The 20,759-nt window shown below is 42.9% G+C and overlaps 1 protein-coding gene across 15 annotated transcripts in view; it reads right to left on the reverse strand.

Moving 5' to 3' along the window:
* The window catches only part of myo18a (myosin XVIIIA), a 184,390-nt gene that overhangs the window by 66,331 nt on the left and 97,300 nt on the right, over window positions 1–20,759 (reverse strand). For 14 of the 15 annotated variants that reach the window (XM_033046271.1, XM_033046267.1, XM_033046266.1 and 11 more), the window contains 5 exons: window positions 20,289–20,352; window positions 18,819–18,963; window positions 11,509–11,520; window positions 2,469–2,636; window positions 389–479 (listed from right to left, as the gene is read on the reverse strand). In XM_033046271.1, coding sequence (XP_032902162.1) covers window positions 389–479; window positions 2,469–2,636; window positions 11,509–11,520; window positions 18,819–18,963; window positions 20,289–20,352 — 480 coding nt within the window. The remainder of the gene's footprint in view (window positions 1–388; window positions 480–2,468; window positions 2,637–11,508; window positions 11,521–18,818; window positions 18,964–20,288; window positions 20,353–20,759) is intronic. The other variant, XM_033046257.1, reaches the window with a different exon arrangement.

The raw sequence follows: 20,759 nt of genomic DNA on the forward strand, positions 1-20,759 counted from the left end.
AGGAACATTTTCTTTAGTCAGAGGGTGGTGAATCTGTGGAATTCTTTGCCACAGAAGGCTGTGGAGGCCAAGTCAATGGATATGTTTAAAGCAGAGATAGATAGATTCTTGATTAGTACATTGTCAGAGGTTATGGCAGGAGAATGGGGTTAGGAGGGAGAGATAGATCAGCCATGATTGAATGGCGGAGCAGACTTGATGGGCCGAACGGCCTAATTCTACTCCTATCACTTATGACATGACCTTAAGAGTGAGTGAGCACTGAAATTGTGCACCACCAAGATCCATGTGATTGGTATGACTCTTGTAAGATGCCTATTCCAAACACCTTTGTAGTTACGCTACCATCAAATGCCAATCCATAGAGTGAAAATAATGGAAGTTTTACCTATTAATGAGTGAGATTAGCACCGTAAACATCTCTCCATATAAACTGGATGCCATTGCTTCAAGACATTCCATTGCGGTTATCTTGGGCCCTATTAAAGCACATACACAATGTTATTATAGTCAAGCTCAGGCACAATCACTTGCACCAATTATTGTTTAAAACTTGCATTTCCAAACTGCATAACAGCCGTTATCAGGCAACTGAACCATCCTACCACAACCAGAGAGTAGTGCTGAACTACTATCTACCTCATTGGAGACCCTCGGACTATCTTTGATCGGACTTTACTGGCTTTACCTTGCACTAAACATAATTCCCTTATCATGTATCTGTACACTGTGAATGCCTCGATTGTAATCATGTATTGTCTTTCCGGCTAATGGTTAGCACGCAACAAAAGCTTTCCACTGTACCTCGGTACACGTGACAATAAACTAAACTGAACTGAACCTTCCTGTTGTATGTGTTGTATGTAGAATGCTTGTGCAATATTTATTTGACTATTTACAAAATGTCATCAATATTAATATATTGACTAGTATGTTTAGTTGATAATCTTTTTTCATAGTAATTATGACAGTTATTCTGCCATAAAGAAGTAAAACATCATAAATGTTGATTTACACACGAATCTCATTGTAGTGAACGCTGTTTAAAGTCGATGATAAATCTGACGGAATTTGTGAACCATATACATCTATGTGATGGCACCCGTTCATAAATCTGTGGCAGCTCAGCGATACTCACGAGATCAGGAGGAAAGAAATGTGTGTAAATCTACCGAGTGAAATCAATGATGGTGGCAGCCAGGGGAACAATTTCACAGCCACGCACCATTACCCACTCCTGCGAGCTGGGTTTACGGAGCAGAATTGACAGGCAAGCAGACTTACAACCCCAGTTGGTGACAACTTTATGCCTCATCTTACTTGCACGCGCAGAAATTTATAATGCCGAAGGAAGGAATTAAAACCACGGAGAACCACGAAGGAAAAACCACGCTGAAGGAGAGTTATTTGCCGTACTATTATTACCCAAGTCCGTGGTCCGTCACCTTGTAATTGACGGTAGAGCAGGTGCCCTTTCAGATGTCAAATGACCCACCCATTCAGGTAGACACAAAATGCTGGAGTAACTCAGTGGGACAGGCAGAATCTTCGGAGAGAAGGAATGGGTGACGTTTCGGGTTGAGACCCTTCTTCAGGCATGTTTTAGTCTGAAGTCAGACGGAGTCTGAAGAAGGGTCTCGACCTGAAACGTCACCCATTCCTTCTCTCCACTGAGTTACTCCAGCATTTTGTGTCTATCTTTGGTTTAAACCAGCATCTGCAGCTCCTTCCTACACATTCCTTCTCCTGAACTTGTCTCTATATCTTCTAATGCCTTAGGTCACTGTCCCTCCGTTAAGGGAAATGGGCCCCTCTCTTTTTTGTAAACAACACAAGACCTCAGCCCTGGGGAAGTAAACGATATCTTCTATGATTCATTGCTTCCTGCTCATTGATTTCAACATTTGCCCGTAACATTGCTAGAAATAAAATACAATCTATTGACTGTAATGAACACTGGAATATTACAAGGCACTAAGCAAGCATAACCCACTTCAAGCCCAAGAGACACAGCAAAATGTTAAGTACAGTTTTTAAATGCCAATAATTAAAGACAAATATACCTTAGTGAAGCACCAGGATCAAATATTGACATTTTAATGTTTGAGTCATAGAGTGATACAGTGTGGAAACGGGCCCTTCATCCCAACTTGCCCACACCGACTAACATGCCCCATCTGCACTAATCCCACCTGCCCGCGTTTGACCCATATCTCTCTAAAACTGTCCTATGCATGTACCTGTCTAAATGTTTCTTAAACAAGACAATGGTACCAGCCTCAACTACATCCTCTGTCAGCTAATTCCATACCCCCACCACTCTTTGTGTGAATAAGTTGTCCCTTGGGTTCCTATTGAATCTTTCCCCCCACGGTTCTCGATTCCCCTATATAGAGTGTAAAAGCCAGGTTATTTGATCAGAGTTACTCGTTATAAAAATGATATATCAAATGAAATGTTAAAGTTACCTGAGCCATCTCCCTGTCCACCGTCATCTGGCCCTTGACGAAATGAAGTTGACCTCTGAACCTTCGATTGGTGCTTAAACAATGCGGAGGACAATTCCTCCAAGTTGCAGCCCAACAAGTAAGCTGCTTTTTGTCCCCACTCATGTCGAGCAAACTGTCTCCTTCCAGCTGGAACATGCAGAAATAAGGACCAGTTTAATGATTACTTAAAGATCACTATCACATAAAATGCACATTTAATAAAGTAACAGCACGGTGGTGCAGCGGTAGAGTTGCTGCCTCACAGTGCCAGAGGCTCAAGTTTGATCCTGACCACAGGTCCTGTCTGTACGGAGTTTGTACGTTCTCCCCGTGACCTGCGTGGGCTTTCTCCGGGTGCTCCGGTTTCCTCCCACATTGCAAAGACGAACAGGTTTGCAGGTTAATTGGCTTCAGTAAAAATTTTAATTGTCCCTAGTGTGCGTAGGATAGTGTTAGTGTACGGGGATCGCTGGTCGGCGTGGACTCGGTGGGCTGAAGGGCCTGTTCCCACAATGTATCTCTAGACTAAACTAGTAGGAGAACAAAACTAACAACATTCCAACAGTTAATTTGTGATCAGACTATTTGACACCAAAGTCTGACTGTCACCTGTAATCATGATTCCAGTCAGGATATGTGTTACATACACATTGTCATTAGCGATTGTCAAATACAATGAAAATCCAGTTCTTCATCCATTTTAGATCCACCCAGATTTCCACACTCTCTTATAAGCGGCAGTTTATATAACTTATGCATTTATCCAAAGGTGGAGAAGAAATTATAATGACCCTCATCTAATACCCGTCCCGCTTAGGAAACCTGAACAGAAACCTCTGGAGACTTTGCGCCACACCCAAAGTTTCCGTGCGGTTCCCAGAGGTTCCCGGCGGTTTTTGTCAGTCTCCCTACCTGCTTCCACTACCTGCAACCTCCGGCAACCACCTGCAACCTTTCACTTTCCTTTGGCCCCCACATCAGTATTATCGCACGCTCTGCATACTTTCATCTCCACAACATCTCCAGACTCCGCCCCTCCCTCTCCAAAGACAATACAAAAGTCCTCATCCACACTCTGGTCACATCCCGCATCGATTACTGCAACGCCCTCCTCACTTGCACCTCCAATAAACTTCTTCATCGCCTCCAATGCATTCAGAACTCTGCAGCCCGGATCATCACCCACACCAGATCATCGGACCACATCACACCCATCCTCACTCAGCTCCACTGGCTCCCTGTGCACCACCGGATTAACTACAAGATTTTACTGCTGACCTTCAAAGCCCTACACCACCTTGCTCCCCAATACCTCTCTGACCTGCTGCTACCATACACTCCTTCCCGGTCACTTTGTTCCTCCTCAGCTGCAATTTTAACTGTCCCCACATTTAGACTCAGCACCATGGGTGCCAGAGCCTTCAGCTGCTCTGCCCCACGTCTCTGGAACACTCTCCCACCTCCCATCCGTCACCTGGACACTATCGATCAATTCAAATCACAACTCAAAACACACCTGTTTAGATTAGCATACCCGACATAACTTCCACCATGTTCACCCTGATTTTAATGACTTAAAATGTTTTGTGTATTTTTTGTTTTTTGTTTTTAATCAACTTGATTTTAATATTGATAAATGTATTGTGATTTTATGTCCTGTAAGGTGTCCTTGGGTGTCCAGAAAGGCGCCAGAAAATAAAATGCATTATTATTATTATTAACCTCCGGGAACCGCACGGAAACCTTGGGTGGGGCGCAAAGTCTCCAGAGGATTCCGTTCAGGTTTCCTAAGTGGGACAGGGGCTTTAACTCTCTATATCCAGGATTAAGATTGCACGGCATAAGAACAGATACAAAAAACAAAATGAATCATGCTTATAAACAAAATATAACAATTATACACTCAGATGCATGAGAAAACGTTGAAGTACTACAAATTATATTGATAAGAATAAGATGCACGAAAAGATTTAAAACATTGATTCCTTAATTTGTTGTTAAGTTCTCCAGAAATCAATTTCCAGCACTTCAAAGCAATAAAATAATCAAAGTTGTACCATTATCTTCTGTTTAGAGTTAATGACAGAGCTTGTTCTGGCCTATTACATCGAGAGAGGTCAGGCCTCCACCTAGTTTCCGACATTTTAAATGGTTTTACGGCACTGTTGCTCCCTTAAATTAAATTATTGGCGACATAAATCATCCCCTCAATTGAAGATAGACACAAAATGTAACTCAGCGGGACAGGCAGCATCTCTGGAGAGAAGGAATGGGTGACGTTTCGTGTCGAGACCCTTCTTCAGACTTCGGGTCTCAAAACCTAAGGATATTCTCAGAACACGAAGGAGAGGTTGTAGAGTACTAAGTTTACAGAGTACAAGGTTTACATATTCTGTTGTGCTGCTGTAAGTAAGAATGTCATTGTTCTGTGTGGGGCATATAACATTAAACACTCTTGACTATTGAAACCCATAGAAGGACTCAGACGAATGAAGAAAAAAAGGATTATGGTAGTGGATTTAGTTTCTTCTGTTTACACTGAGACATTAAAAATAACGTAACCATCAAGCACATTGCCTGTGCCATATGTTAGTGGAAGGGTGGTGACATGCCATGAAATGGTTGGCATTGACTTTGGTAAGTTTCAACACTAGCATTGCTCAGCGTAAGTGCCAGGATGCTTCAACACCAGGATACAACTTCACGGGTTACGAGCCCAGCTCTGAAGCGACATTCTGCGCACAGACCAAGTGTGAAAAAGAAACTGGCTGCCACTTCCCACGTTAGTGCCTGGCACGGGATTCATCTACCTCATCAGTTACCGTGTAGGGAGGAACTGCAGGTGCAGGTTTACATCGAAGATAGACACAAAATGCTGGAGTAACTCAGACAGGCAGCATCTCTGGTTAGAAGGAATGGGTGACGTTTCAGGTCGAGACCCTTCTTCACTCTGACCCGAAACGTCAGCCATTCCTTCTCCCCAGCGATGCTGCCTGTCCCGCTGAGTTACTCCAGCATTGTGTGTCTATCTTAGCCCTATCAGTTAAACAGGATTACAGGGAAGGAAAGGGAAATATGTTACGTTTTAATTAATTGATTTTGCTTACTATTTTGATGCATTCTTAGCCTTTAGCTGTTTTTTTAATCTGACTTTATTTTTTAAGTTTAAAACAATGATTCCACTATTAACAGTCTTTGATTCTGGGTGTCAGAGAAATTTGGAAACAATGCAAAACCCAGACAATGAAATGGCCAGAAGATTGAGGCTAGGTTTTGTCAGCTGCCTAAGGCCAACCATGTGACTCCAGTGCGTCAAACTTCCAATGCTAAGCTCTGTGAATGCTTGGGCAAGCTAGTACACCTTCCAGATCTAATTAGGGTAACGTCAGGGGAATGCAGGGCACAGGCAACAGCCCCAGGTCAGTAAAGCCATACAATTATAGAAAATCTACAGCACAGAAATTTGAGGGGTAACTTTTTCCACACAAAGGGTGGCGGGTGTATGGAACGAGCTCATAGCCTCAGAATTAAAGGGCGCTCTTTTAGAAAGGAGGTGAGGAGGAACTTTTTTAGTCAGAGGGTAGTTAATCTGTGGAACTCATTGCCACAGAGGGCTGTGGAGGCCAAGTCAGTGGATATTTTTAAGGCAGTGATGAACACATTCTTGATTAGTACGGGTGTCAAGGGTTATGGGGAGAAGGCAGGAAAATGGGATTAGGAGGCAGAGATCAGCCATGATTGAATGGCGGAGTGGACTCGATGGGTCGAATGGCCTAATTCTGCTCCAATAACTTGTGAAGCTGCCAGAGGAGGTTGTTGAGGCAGGGACTATCCTAACGTTTAAGAAACAGTTAGACAGGTACATGGATAGGACAGGTTTGGAGAGATATGGGCCAAACGCGGGCAGATGGGACTAGTATAGTTGGGACATGTGGGCAAGTTGGGCCGAAGGGCCTGTTTCCACGCTGTATCACTCTATGACTCGATGACACATTAGGTCCTTTGGTACATCCTCCCTGTACCAGGCCATGAAACAACTGGATAGCATGCAACAAAAGCTTTTCACTGTAGCTCAGTAAACATGACAATAAAGAAAACTGAAACTGAATGTTGCTAGAACAGATGGGAGAAAGAAATTAATGGAATGTTGAAAACAAATATGCAATTCTATGGCAGATAGCGTTTACTGCAGAAAAGTGCTATTTTAATATAAAAATGATTATTTTCAAAATCCAAAAACTGGCAACATATTGTCTAAAGAGACTTGTTTTTTTTTAATTTGCAGGCCACGAGTTTCAATCATAATTATTATTGGTCACTGAAGTTCTATGCGAAACGGCGGCAAGCCATTCACATGAACAATGTTTAGTTTAGTTTATTGTCACGTAACCGAGGTACAGTGAAAAGTTTTTACTGCGTGCTAACCATTCGGTAGAAAGTCAAGGTCAGACCGTTTAGTGAAAGATCACCCCCAAATGCTTAGGAAGGAACTGCAGATGCTGGTTTAAACCGAAGATAGAGCTGGAGAAACTCAGCGGGTCAGACAGCATCCCTTCTTCACACTGAGTCAGGGAAAAGAGAAACGAGAGATATAGACGGTGATGTAGAGAGATATAGAACAAATGAATGAAAGATATGCAAAAATGTAATGATGATTAAGGAAACAGGCCAGTGTGAGCGTTTGTTAGGTGAGAACGAATAGGCGAGACCTAACAAGACAGCTTTGGTGTTACTTGGGTAGGGGAGGGATGGAGAGAGAGGGAATGTTCGGGGTTACTTGAAGTTAGAGAAATCAATATTCAGTGAACATTCAAATATTCTTATTTTTTGCATATCTTTCATTCATTTGTCCTATATCTCTCCACATCACCGTCTATATCTCTCGTTTCCCTTTCCCTTGACTGTCAGTCTGAAGAAGGGTCTCGGACCCGGAAGTGGCGGCGCTGCCTGGCAGCTGCGGCTCGCCTGCAGTCCGTCTGGTTTTTCTTTTTTTTTGTTGTGTTTCTTTTGTCTATTTTAGCTAAAGTTAGTTAAATTAGTTTATTATGTTGTGCATGTGTGGGGGGGGTGGGAGAAACATCGTTTTAGTCTCTTCCTTTGGGGGGACGCGACTTTTTCTTGTTGTGTCCCCCGTCTCCGTCGCCGCTGAGGCCTAATGGGGGAGATGGCAGCGTTCTGGCGTTCCGGCGGCGGACTCGAATTCGGAGGCTCGGCCACGGCCCCAGTGGACGACATCGTCGGGAGCTCGCAGGTCACAGGTTGGTCACCTGTTTTTCCGGTGCTCCCGCAACGGCAGCTTCGTCCGCTGGACTGGGACTCGTCCGGCAGCTTCGGCAGCTTCGACCACCCCAGGCCGCGGAGTTTGAACCGGCCCGTTCGCGGAGCACGGTTGAGCCGCGGGACTTACTTACCATCACCCGGCGGGGTCACAACATCGGAGGCCTGGATCGCCTCAACGCAGAGGGAGAACAAGGAGGGAAGAGACGAAGACTTTAAGACTTTTGCCTTCCATCACAGTGAGGAGGTGTCTGGTGAACTCACTGTGGTGGATGTTAAATTTGTGTTTATTGTGTGTTTTTGTTCTTTTTATTATATGTATGACTGCAAGGCAACGAAATTTCGTTCAGACCGAAAGGTCAATGACAATAAAGGATACTTTGACTTTGACTAAAACGTCATCCATTCCTTTTCTGCAGGAATGCTGCATGACCCGCTGAGTTCAGCTTTTTGTGTCTGCGCCCAAATGCTTGAACAGCAAAACAAACTGCAGACGCAAGGGTAAACACAAAGTTCTAAAAATACTCAGCAGGTGAGGCTGACGTGGAAAAATAGCTAACTATTCAGATCGATGGACCTTCAGCAGAACTAGAAAAGTCAGGAAAACAAGTCAATGACGCAAGGAACTGCAGATGCTGGTTTGCAAAAAAAATAAACAAATTGTTGGAGAAACTCAGCATGTCAGGCAGTATCTCTAGAGGGCATGTTTTGGGTTGGGACCCTTCTTCAGTAAGAAAATGAGCATGTTTTAAGTTGCTGAGGAGGGGTGAGGGCAATGTGTGTAATAGGCAACATCTGTAATGGAAGTGAATGTAGAAACAAAGAACTGCAGATGTTGGCTTACACAAAAACTAGACGCAAAATGCTGGAGTCAGCGGGTCAGTGATGTTGCGGGAAGTAGGGTCCCGACCTGAAACATCACCCGTCCTTTTTCTCTAGAGATGCTGCCTGAGATGCTGAGCTACTATCCTTGGACTATCCTTGATCGGACTTTGCTTGACGTAACTCGCACTAAACGTTTTTCCCTCATCAATTATTTATACATTGTAAATGCCTGGATTGTAATCATGTATCGTCTTCCCGCTGACTGGATAGCACGCAACGAAAGCTTTTCACTGTACCTCGGTACACGTGACAATAAACTAAACTGTAAACTCTACTCCAGCACTTTGTGTCCAACTGTAATGGAATGCAGTCCAAATGCTGCCCAGTTCACATCATATTTTCAGTGCCCTTTAGTTAATAGATGAATGAGCGCAGTTTGGGAGGAGGAGAAATACAAAATATTGTGCTAGATCTGCAAGATGCAGAACACAGCAGCTAATAAAACCTGGAACAGATCAAAATGCACAAATCAGACAACATCCACTGAGAGTAAAATTGAGCTTGGTTACAAGTGGATCAGAACTAGTGAATTTGATACCCCGTGCCAAGAGTTACAACATGCCAGGTGAAAGATACCGCTCCTTGAGGTTACCTTGAAGCTTTGCTGGAACAAGTAGGGTGCCAAAGGTAAAGAGGTCAGTTTAGTTCAGTTTAGTTTAGAGATACAGCACGGAAACAGGCCGTTCGGCCCACCGAGTCCCCACCGACCAGCGATCCCCGCACACTAGCACTATCCTACACACACTAAGGACAATTTACAATTTAACCAAGCCAATGAACCTACAAACCTGCATGTCTTTGGAGTGTGGGAGGAAACCAGAGATCCCAGAGAAAACCCACGCAGGTCACCGGGAGAACGTGCAAACTCCGTACAGAAAGCTCCGTACGTGAAACCTGATGATTTAGTTGCTCTGTGCTTCGTGCCAATGTTTGGTCCTATTTATAATTTAGATTTTAGCGATGCAGCGCGAAAACAGGCCCTTCAGCCCACCAGATCTGCACCGACCAGTGATCACCCCGTACACCAGCACTATCCCACACACTAGGGACAATTCACAATTTTTATCAAAGCCAATTAACCTACAAACCCGTACGTCTTTGGAACCGGAGCACCAGGAGAAAATCCACCCAGGTCACGGGGAGAACGTACAAACTCTGTACAGACAGCGCCCGTAGTCAGGAGCGAACCCGTGTCTCTGGCACTGTGAGGCAGCAACTCTACCGCTGTGCCACCGTGCCGCCCTTCAAATTCTGCATTCAATTTTGATAGAGCAACTAAAGAAACATATATTGTCCTGGGAGAGAGCAGATTCACTGAAAACGCAAAGACACAAAATGCTGGAGTAACTCAGCGGGACAGGCAGCATCTCTGGAGAGAAAGAATGGATGCCATTTCGGGTCGAGACCCTTCTTCAGTCTAAAGAAGGTCTCAAGAGGGTCTCAACCCGAAATGTCCAGCTTTTTGTGTCTATCTTTGGTTTAAACCAGCATCCTCAGTTGTACACATTTCACTGGAAATGCACTAGATGTCAAAACCTTACATATTTGAATGGATTGCACTCCCTTGAAGATGTTAACAGAAACCCAGCAATGAATCAAATGTTTATCAAGGGAGCATAATCAAATGTATTCAAGGTCACTTAGCAGGGAACTCAAATGAACAAATATTAATAGCTTAAAGGACAGAAGAAACTTGGCAATCCTTCCCTTAAAATCTGGATTTGGAGAGACGGAAGCTTTCATAAAATGTAAATAGATTTCTGTTAAATATATTAAAGGATGGGGACCTAAGGCAATTAAAATGTATCAACGGAAATGCCGAATAGGCTGAATGATCTGTCCCACTTTGACTGCTTTAGCAGACATTTATCCAAGGTAAATGGGGGAATGACACAGAGAACTGTGGAGAACAGTTTTTGGGCACACAGTGGTACAGCGGTAGAGTTGCTGCCTCACAGTGCCAGAGACCGGGATCAATCCTGACTATGGGTGCTGTCTGTACTGAGTTTGCACGTTCTACCCGTGACCTGCGGGGGCGTTCTCTGAGATCTTTGGTTTCCTCCCGCACTCCAGAGACGTACAGGTTTGTAGGTTAATTGGCTTGGTGTAAATGTAAAATTGTCCCTAGTGTGTGTAGGGTAGTGTTAGTGTGCGTGGATCGTTGATCGGTGTGGAGTCGGTGAGACTGTTTCCACACTGTATCTCTAAATTAAACTAAACAAAATAAACCAATTTCTCCATAAAGTTGTTGCATTTATTTGGGAGTCTGACTGTCATTTCAGGAATAGCTAGCAATTTGCATGAAATATTTGAAAATCTACCTCTGCAGTAAAATGAACGTAGAATATTACATGCATTAGTAGGGTTTGGTATATTATAGTGGATGAAAGATTGGTTACACATAAGGTAAAACGGTGAAAGAAAGTTCAAAGACATTCACGTTCTATAAAGATTAAAGGGCCTGTCCCACTTACGCTACTTTTTTCGGCGACTGCCGGCACCTGTCATAGTCGCAGCAGGTGGCCGAAAATGTTCAACATGTTGAAAATCCAGCGGCGACCAGAAAGAGGTACGACTCTTTGGGCGACTACTCACGACCGTACAGGCTACATGTCGCGGGGTGACGCCTGTATGGTCGTGAGTAGTCGCCCAATGAGTCGTACCTTTTTCTGGTCGCCGCTGGATTTTCAACATGTTGAACATTTTCGGCCACCTGCAGCGACTATGACGTGTGCCGGCAGTCGGCAAAAAAAATTGCATAAGTGGGGCGGGCCCTTTAGACTATGTTGCAAATTAACATATTAAAAAAAAAGATTATAGGTATATATCAATACAAAACAACGAACAGTTCTATTACCTTCATCACCGTCTGAGTTGTAATGGAACAGCATGCAACATGCAAACAAAAACAAAGTGTTAGAAGGCAGTTTCATCTTTGCAATACAACAGTAAAAAAGACACAACATCTTATAGAGGGATATTGATCTTGTAGAGGAGTATAAGATCACGAGAGGCATAGATTGGTTAGATGCACAGAGTCTCTTGCCCAGAGTAGGGGAATCGAGGAGCAGAGGACATAGGTTTAAGGTGAAGGGGAAACGATTTAATAGGAATCCGAGGGGTAACTTTTTCACACAAAGGGTGGTGGGTGTGTAGAACAAGCTGCCAGAGGGAGTAGTTGAGTCTGGGACTATCCCAACGTTTAAGAAACAGTTAGACAGGTACATCAATAGGACAGGTTTGGGGGGGATATAGACCAAACGCAGGCAGGTGGGACATGTTGGCTGGTGTGGGTAAATTTGGTTAAAGGGCCTGTTTCCACGCTGTATCGTTCCCCACATCCAGCCTCTTTGTCCAACATATCATAACCTCATGCATCCGTTCACACAATAAAGAGTGTGCCAAAATTCAAGATCAAGGAAATAAAATTAGGATTTTAGAATGGCAGACTAATTCCAAAACTAAGTACTTGTTACAGCTGATAGATCATTGAACAATAAATAATTGAAGCAGGAAATGGGAGTTGAGCAGAACTTGTCCTTGGCAATTGCAATTGTTAAAGAGAGCCTAAACGTGCAAACAATGATGTTAGCACAACTTCTTAACAACATTTAAGAAGTAATGAATAAGTTATATCAATTTAAAGAAAGTATTAAAAAAAAAGGCCACATATATTAGCCCACACTCCCAGTAAAAGAATGGTGCTCCACATCAAACTCCCAAGATCGCATGCTGCATCTTTGCAAGAAGCTATGTGCTATTGATGTTGCCAATCTACCCCACCATACATCTTGGTAGCATCTATAGTAATCTGTGACATCCAAGAACAATGAAATCAACATCGGAGCAGCGAAACAGTTCGAAGAGTTATTTGGCAATAAAGCAAGAAGCCAAAGTACACAGATTGTAATTAAACTTTCAATTATCATAAAAGAAAGATACATTTTTTTTTAAAGCATTAAGGTTAAAGCAGAATACTAAACAAACAATAAGACTTGTAGAATTCCAAGACATGGAATGGAGGGAACGACATACCATGTTTAAAAAAAAATAAGTTTTAAGAGTGGATGATGAATTATAATTATTAATTATAGTCCATAGAAACCATTTAATTTCATTGACGAAGGCTTAACGTTATCAGTGGTTTTATAAAAATAATAAAGCATAGTTATTCACGTGAAATTATTTATACAGCGTTGGCCACAAATTACCATCAACAGAGACCAGGTTTCCACACTGAACCACACACCCTGTAGAAGCCAGAAGTTGCTCGAACTTTACACAGTCAGGATGGCAAGATCCCTTCAATTTCAGTATCATTGTAGAGTCATAGAGTGATACAGTGTGGAAAGAGGTCCTTTAGCCCAACCTGCCCACACCGGCCAACATGTCCCAGCTACACAAGTCACACCTGCCCACATTTGGTCTATATCTGTCCTATCAAAGTACCTGTCCAACTGCTTCTTAAACATTGGGATAGTCCCATCCCCAATTACCTCCTCTGGCAGCTTGTTCCATACACCCACCACCCTTTGTGTGAAAAAGTTACCCTTCAGATTCCTATTAAAAAATGTTTCCCCCTTTGCCTTAAACCTATGTCCTCTGGGCCTCTATTCACCAACTCTGGGCAAGAGACTCTGTGCATCTACCCAATCTATTTCTCTCATGATTTTATACACCTCTATAAGATCACCCCTCATCCTCCTGCGCTCCAAGGCCTACTCAACCTCACCCAATAGATCAGGCCTTCTAGTCCTGGCAACATCCTTGTAAATTTACAACTACAAATTCGGCTACTAACTCACAGGTTGCACAGGTGTAATTAAGTTTAGTTTGTACGCACTGTATGAAAGTGTAGAGTACAGTTTAATAGATTGAAAATTGAAAGTCCACTAAACCATTATTCAGTGGCTACACAGCTCATATGTAATAGGAGCCATTCGGCCCATCAAATGGCTGATCTATCTCTCCTCCTAACCCCATTCACCTGCCTTCTCCCCATAACCTCTGACACCCGTACTAATCAAGAATCTATCTATCTATGTGTTAAAAATTGACTTGGCCTCCACAGTCTTCTGTGGCAAAGAATTCCACAGATTCACCACCCTTTGATTAAAGAAATGACTCCTCATCTCCTTCTTAAAGGAATATCTTTTAATTCTGAGGCTGTGACCTCTAGTCCTAAACTCTCCCACTAGTGGAAACATACACTCTCCACATACACTCTATCCAAACATTTCACTATTCGGTATGTTTCAATGAGGTCCCCCCTCATTTTTCTGAACTCCAGTGAGTACAAGCCCCTCTGGACCCACTCCAGAGCCAGCACATCCGTCCTCAGATATGGTGCCCACAATTGCTCACAGTACTCCAAATGCAGCCTGACCAGCGCCTTATAGAGCCTCAGCATTACATCATTGATGTTGAATCCTAGCCCCCTTGCTATAAATGCTGCAGTAATTGCAGCAAGTACAATTCAAGAGTCACTGAATGGCTATGAATGGGAATGAAAACATTTGTGCATGTGGGTAGTTGTGCATGTAACTAGTCCACTTATCAACTCAAGCCAAAATAAAATACTTTTTTAAATTCTTTTTTTCCATCTATTTTATCTTCTTTAAAAATGTAGCAATGTAGAAATTTAAGTAGTGACTTTTTGTTTAACGTTGAGGTCAACTGATGCCCATTGGGAAATGGCATTGTGTAGGATGATAACTGAAGCGTCACAGAGAGGAATGGGTCTATCATAGTCACACAGCATAGAAATAGGCCCTTCACCCAACTCATCCGTGCCGACCAAGATGCCCCATCTAAGCTAGTCCCATTTGCCCGCGCGCTTTTGGCACGTATCCCTCTGAATCTATTCTGTCCATGTACCTGTCCAAATGCCTTTGAAAGGCTGTGCCTTTGAAGTCACATTCTCTCCCACCGTCTACAATGAAGCAGATTGACATTGATACTGCCAGAGGAAGTAGTTGAGGCAGGTACAATTACCATTGACCCATTGAACATCTAAATGTCTTTTAAATGTTGTAATTGTACCTGCCCCAACTACTTCCTCTGACAGTATCACTGTCAATTTGCTTCATTGTAAACGGTGGGACAGAATGTGACTTCAAACACACAGCCTTTCAAAGATTGTTCTGCTAAATAAAATAGAAATCGTATCGTGGATGAAATGTAATCTCTTACTACACAGGGTTGTAGTGCCATCCGGTGGACAACATACAAAGTAACTACAGAAACTTCAATTCAAATGCAAAAAAAACCTAAATCAACTTCCAATGATTGCAACAGTTCAAGATGTTTTCCCCTAACCTTCCCTCCTGAAAACCATACCGATCTGTAACACTGGCACTCTTCAGATCCTTGCCCGAGTCAACGTTCTTTCATTCAAGCCTACAGAGTAAACTATTCCAGTCGACCCAAGATGCCCACACAGGCGATTCTTTGTGTTCTAGTCACAGAATGTGATCTGCAATCACGCATTACAATCAATCCACTCTATTAAATCTCTACTCCCACAGCAACATTTCTTAATGTAACATAGAAACATAGAAAATAAGTGCAGGAGTAGGCCTTTCAGCCCTTCGAGCCAGCACCGCCATTCAACATCATCCAAACATCAGCTGCATCTGAAATAATGCCATTCTGCCAATGACAAAGGAAGTAGAGATGTCCTGCCAATATCATAAGCACATTCCCAAATTAAAAAATGGTTGGATATAGTTCATAAGGTCATAAGTGCAGGGAGCAGAATTAGGCCATTCGGCCCATCAAGTCTACCCCACCTTTCAATCATGGCTGATCTATCTTCTCACTCCGAACCCCATTCTCCTGTGACCTTGTACGGCGTGGGGGAGGAAGGGAGAAACAATGGACAATGGGGACCTCACGTAGAGGGGCCACCGTGCGGGGGGGAGGGGAGAACAATGGGGGACCTGCCGCGGATACTGTGTATACTTTGTAACTGTGTCAGCGCCCTTTATGTGGCAACTATTTGTATACCTTGAGTGTGTAAGCAAAGACTTTCACTGTGACTTGTCACATTTGACAATAAAGTATTCATTCATTCATTCTCCCCATAACCCCTGACACCCGTACTAATCAAGAATCTGTCGATAGCATGCCTTAAAAATATCCATTGACTTGGCCTCCACAGCCATCTGTGGCAATGAATCCCACAGTCATCCGAAATACCTGCTCTTCTGAAGCCTGAAATACAACCACAGGTGAATAAAAACACAGGTGAATGAGTACGAATGTTATTCAACCTGTTGACCATTTCATGAGATCAATGCTGATCGATGACCATCTGTGCATCACATCACTTGGGCTTCTCAGTGTCTCATTAGTGTTAAGTGTCGTGTTTAATAAACTATTCATACTGCTTGGCAAACGAGTTGTGCCATGGAATATGGACACATTTATCTGTTTTGTAGTAAATGCCTACTATTTTCTGTGTGCTTAAGCAAAGCAAGAATTTCATTGTCCTATACAGGGACACATGACAATAAACTCACTTGAACTTGAACTTGAACTTGAATCACAAATTTCATCTATAAACTACCAAGATCGGCAATTAAATCTCTGCAAAAACAGTACCAACAGTTCAACAAATTAAGAAAAGAAAAAAAGTTACATGTGACATTAAAATGATGGAATTATTTACAAGCACTCACGTTTTGACTTGTACCCCAGTGAATAATTTAATAGCGCACCAAACAGCATTATTAATTCACGTTTAATAATGTAAGAAGTTATTCGCTTTTGTTCTCAGAAGCAGTAATAATTGACCATTAAAGTATCGAGTTTGTTAATCCACCTCTGGTTCCCTATAAATGGTTCCCATCTCCCAGCACTCATCGGCGTTCTGCTGCTCACTGGATATATTTGATCAACCTCAACAATGGTCCCATTTTGCTTTGAGTGTTTTATGCAGACACCCCCTCGCCTGTAAACAGAAATAATCTGAAAGACCTGCATCTATTTTAACAATTTTGCAAAATATAATAAATCCACTTTTGTGGGCGTTTTTTTAAAATCATTTATATCCCAGACAGTTCAAGACCAAGCCAGCACCCTGGACCAACCACACAGACACCCGTCAGCTGTGACAAGGCTTGCATGCTATAAACGGGCTTTAGTTTAGTTTAGTTTGGAGATATAGCTCGAAATCAGGCCCTCTGGTCCATCGAGTCCACACCAACTAGCGACCAGCGATCCCCGCACACTAACACTATCCTACGCACACTAGGGACAATTTACATTTACACCAAGCCAATTAGCCTACAAACCTGTACGTCTTTGAAGAGTGGGAGGAAACCGAAGATCTCAGAGAAAACCCACGCAGGTCACGGGGAGAACATGCAAACTCCGTACAGACAGCACCCGTAGTCAGGATCGAACCCTGGTCTCCGGTGCCGTGAGGCGGCAACTCTACCGCTGCGCCACCGTGCCACCCTAAACCAAGCTACAAAACAAAGCCGGGTAGAATCTCTTATCAAAGTTGATACTTTAATTGTCGACTTTTACTACTTCTGAAGATAAAGGTGAAGATGAGATAACAAAGTTGTGTAGAATCTCTGGCAACAAGTCATCTTCCCCAATGAGCCCAATGCACCGTGTGTAGGAAGGAACTGCAGATGCTGGTTTAAATCGAAGATGGACACAAAATGCCGGAGTAACTGAGAGGGACAGGCAGCATCTCTGGAGAGAAGGAATGGGTGATGTTTCGGGTCTAGACCCTTCTTCAGACTGAGGTACAAAAAGTAGCGATGATCAAGGAAATTCTCATCAATAATTCATGACACCATTGCCCTGCGAGATGAATTCTCAGCCCTTTATTATACTCCCTATAACATCACACTGTCAGCCAAATACTGTTCTAAATCCTTTTACTACTGCATTTATACACTGTCAATGGCTCGATTGTAATCATTTATTGTATTTCTGCTGAATGGTTAGCATGCAACAAAAATGTTTCACTGTATCTCGGTACACTTGACAATAAACTAAAGTGAAACACTTAAACTACAGATGACAGCACCACGGTGGACCAGAGCTCAACAATGAGACAGAGTACAGGAAGGAGATCATAAGTGGTAGGAGTAGAATTAGGACATTCAGCCCATCAAGTCTACTCCGCCATTCAATCATGGCTGATCTATGTTGGAGTAACTCAGCGGGACAGGCAGCATCTCTGGAGAGAAGGAATGGGTGGCGTTTCGGGTCGAGACCCTTCTTCAGACTTAATACTTTTTTAATAGTATTTAATACCATCCATGCACTTATCTAAAGTATCTCCCCTAACCCCATTCTCCTGCCTTCTCCCCATAAACTCTGACATCCGTACTAATCAAGAATCTATCTATCTCTGCCATAAATATATCCACTGACTTTACCTCCACAGCCTGCTTTAGCAAAGAATTCCACAGATTCACTACCTTCTGATAGAGAGCTTAGTAGGAATGTGTTGAGACCACAATGCAGGAAGGTGAAGGAGCTGGTCACTGACTTCAGGAAACAGGGTGGAAACACACACCCATCCGCATCGATGGAGCTGATGTGGAGATGGTCAAGAACTTCACTCAAATTATTCAAAAACTCAGCTTCATACACACCAGGTGGATCTCTTACAGGTCAGCTACAACTTTGGAAAAGTGTTGTTTATTTTCCCTGGGTTTCCATGGTTCTTGTACAAAGTTTGTAGGCAAGCGAGAGAGAATGCTTGAGGAAATTTACCCTCACCGCCATTTACCCTTCTGAGACAATGACGAGGTACATGAAAAGATAACAGCATTGAATGGACCCGCAAAGGTCATGCCCACATTTAAATAATGAATTGTAATCATGGTAGACATTAAATAAGAGATGATACCGACATTTCTGCCAAGTATATAGAATTAGAATAAAGTAAAACTTGCACCATCAAATCTTACAGAGGTCACATCTTACAGGGAAAACAAAGGAAGACTAGATGTGGGAGAGCGAGGGGGAGGGGGGGGGGGGAGAACAGAGGAGGATCTGGTGCATGGTTACTCTGTAACTGTGTCAGCACCCTTTACGTAGCGACTGTTTGCATACCGTGGGTGTGCAAACAAAGAATTTCACTGTGACTTGCCACATTTGACAATAAAGTATCCAATTCAATTCCACACACTCTACCTTTCGTGGCACCTGCTGCCCCCAAGTGATAGATGGCACTCAGGATGTGCCAAAGCGCTTTCTGTTCTTCATTTGAAACCCCGAGACACTTCAGAGCAGCCTGAAGTTTGTTAAATTGCTGGGCTGCCTTTTGCTTTTCTTCGGGCTGCAAAGACAATTAAAGCAAAACATTGTGTCAGAAGGAATTGCAGATGCTGGTTTAAATCGATGATAGGACATAAAATCCTGGAGTAATTCTGCCGGACAGGCAGCATCTCTGGAGAGAAGGAATGGATGACGTTTCGGGCCGAGACTCTCTTCAGACCTGTTTCGGGTCTGAAGAGGATCTCGGCCCGAAACGTCACCCATTCCTTCTCGCCAGAGATGCTGCCTGTCCCGCCGACCCGCTGAGTTACTCCAGCGTTTTGTGTCTATCTAAAGCAAAAAGAATATTTGACGAATAGTTCACACAATAAACGAGATCAATAGGACATGTTTTCAGTTCATCTATGGGTAATTAAAATTGATTAGAATAGCAAAGCACACTAGTATCTAAGGTGCACTACCGCAGAAGGGAAAGATGGTTCAATTGCTTATTGTCACTGCAGTTATTATCATCTGGAAGACTGCTGTTTCTAACAAATGAAATGCCAATGAACTGGTCTCATCATGTGAATGAGGCATCATAAACCAGTGGGTTACCTGCTCTCTGAGCAGAGATAGAGCAGATTGAGGGGGTAGCAACAACAGGATACGAGCACTAAGATTAATTGTAATTTGTGGAAACAATGTCATAAAGGAAAGCTGTTAATTTATACGGCCCCTTGTCAATTATACTGATGTTCATTTATACTGCACCTTTTGTCACCAGCGGGGCAAAATGGTTGGTGCGGACTTGGTGGGCTGAAGAGCCTGCTTCCTCGATGTATCTCTAAACCAGGGGTGGGGAACCTTTTCATGTTGGAAGGCCACATTAAGTTAGCTGTAATCTAACAAGGCCGCATTCCAGGAAACTTCAATTAGATATAGGATTCTTTCGTTGAATCTACTTTTCCTCTTTGGTATTTTAAATACGTTCATTTTAAGATTAAAATAAAAATAATAAAAGACGAGCAAAAACATATTAATAAAAATAAAAGGATTTGTTCTACAAAATTTGGATTCATTCAAAAGGCCGCACTTGATGGCCGAGAAGGCAGCAGGTTCCCCACCCCTGCTCTAAACCAGACTAAAATGAACCTGGGCCCTCCCACGAAATCCATGCCATTTTATAATAAATGAGTAATTATTAAATCAAGCGACGGGAATTTTGTCTTGCAATCATTGGAGACGACATCTGTACACTATGGAGGGCTCGATTGTAATCATGTATTGTATCGTTTTCCACTGACTGGTTAGCACGTACAAAGGCTTTTCACTGTACCTCGGTACACGTGACAATTAACTCAACTCAACATCAAAAAATCAATTATCTCTGAAGTCAAAAGATACCTTTGTTAAAGGTGCAATTTCAAAAGCATTGTTTCCTGCAATATGATTCAAGTGAAGCTCTGTTCTGTAAGCGACAAAAATAGGAAAACCAGTTAGTTGTATGTAAACCATGAAGGAAGCAGCAAGCAGGTACTTTTAACTTTCAATGGTAATGTGGAACAGATCAAATGTGATTTATATCATACTCTGTACAACTGCTTTAAACTGTACGACTCCTCCCTATGTCGTGGGGTAGACTACGACTGACTCCACCCCACCACCCTCCCAATCTTTGACCATCCCCAATCCTTTCCACTCATCACTTGATTTTCACGTTTCATGTTTTTGTGTTTTTATGACTATTGGCAGATCAATTTCCCTCCTGGAATAAATAAGGTTCTATCGTATTGTATCTTATTTTCCACTGTTTCCATTCCTATATACTTCCCACGAATACTCGTGCAGCCAACAACTTTCAGGTCTCCAAAGAAC

This window comes from Amblyraja radiata, chromosome 28, assembly GCF_010909765.2.
Source record: "Amblyraja radiata isolate CabotCenter1 chromosome 28, sAmbRad1.1.pri, whole genome shotgun sequence".
Taxonomy (NCBI): Eukaryota; Metazoa; Chordata; class Chondrichthyes; order Rajiformes; family Rajidae; genus Amblyraja; species Amblyraja radiata.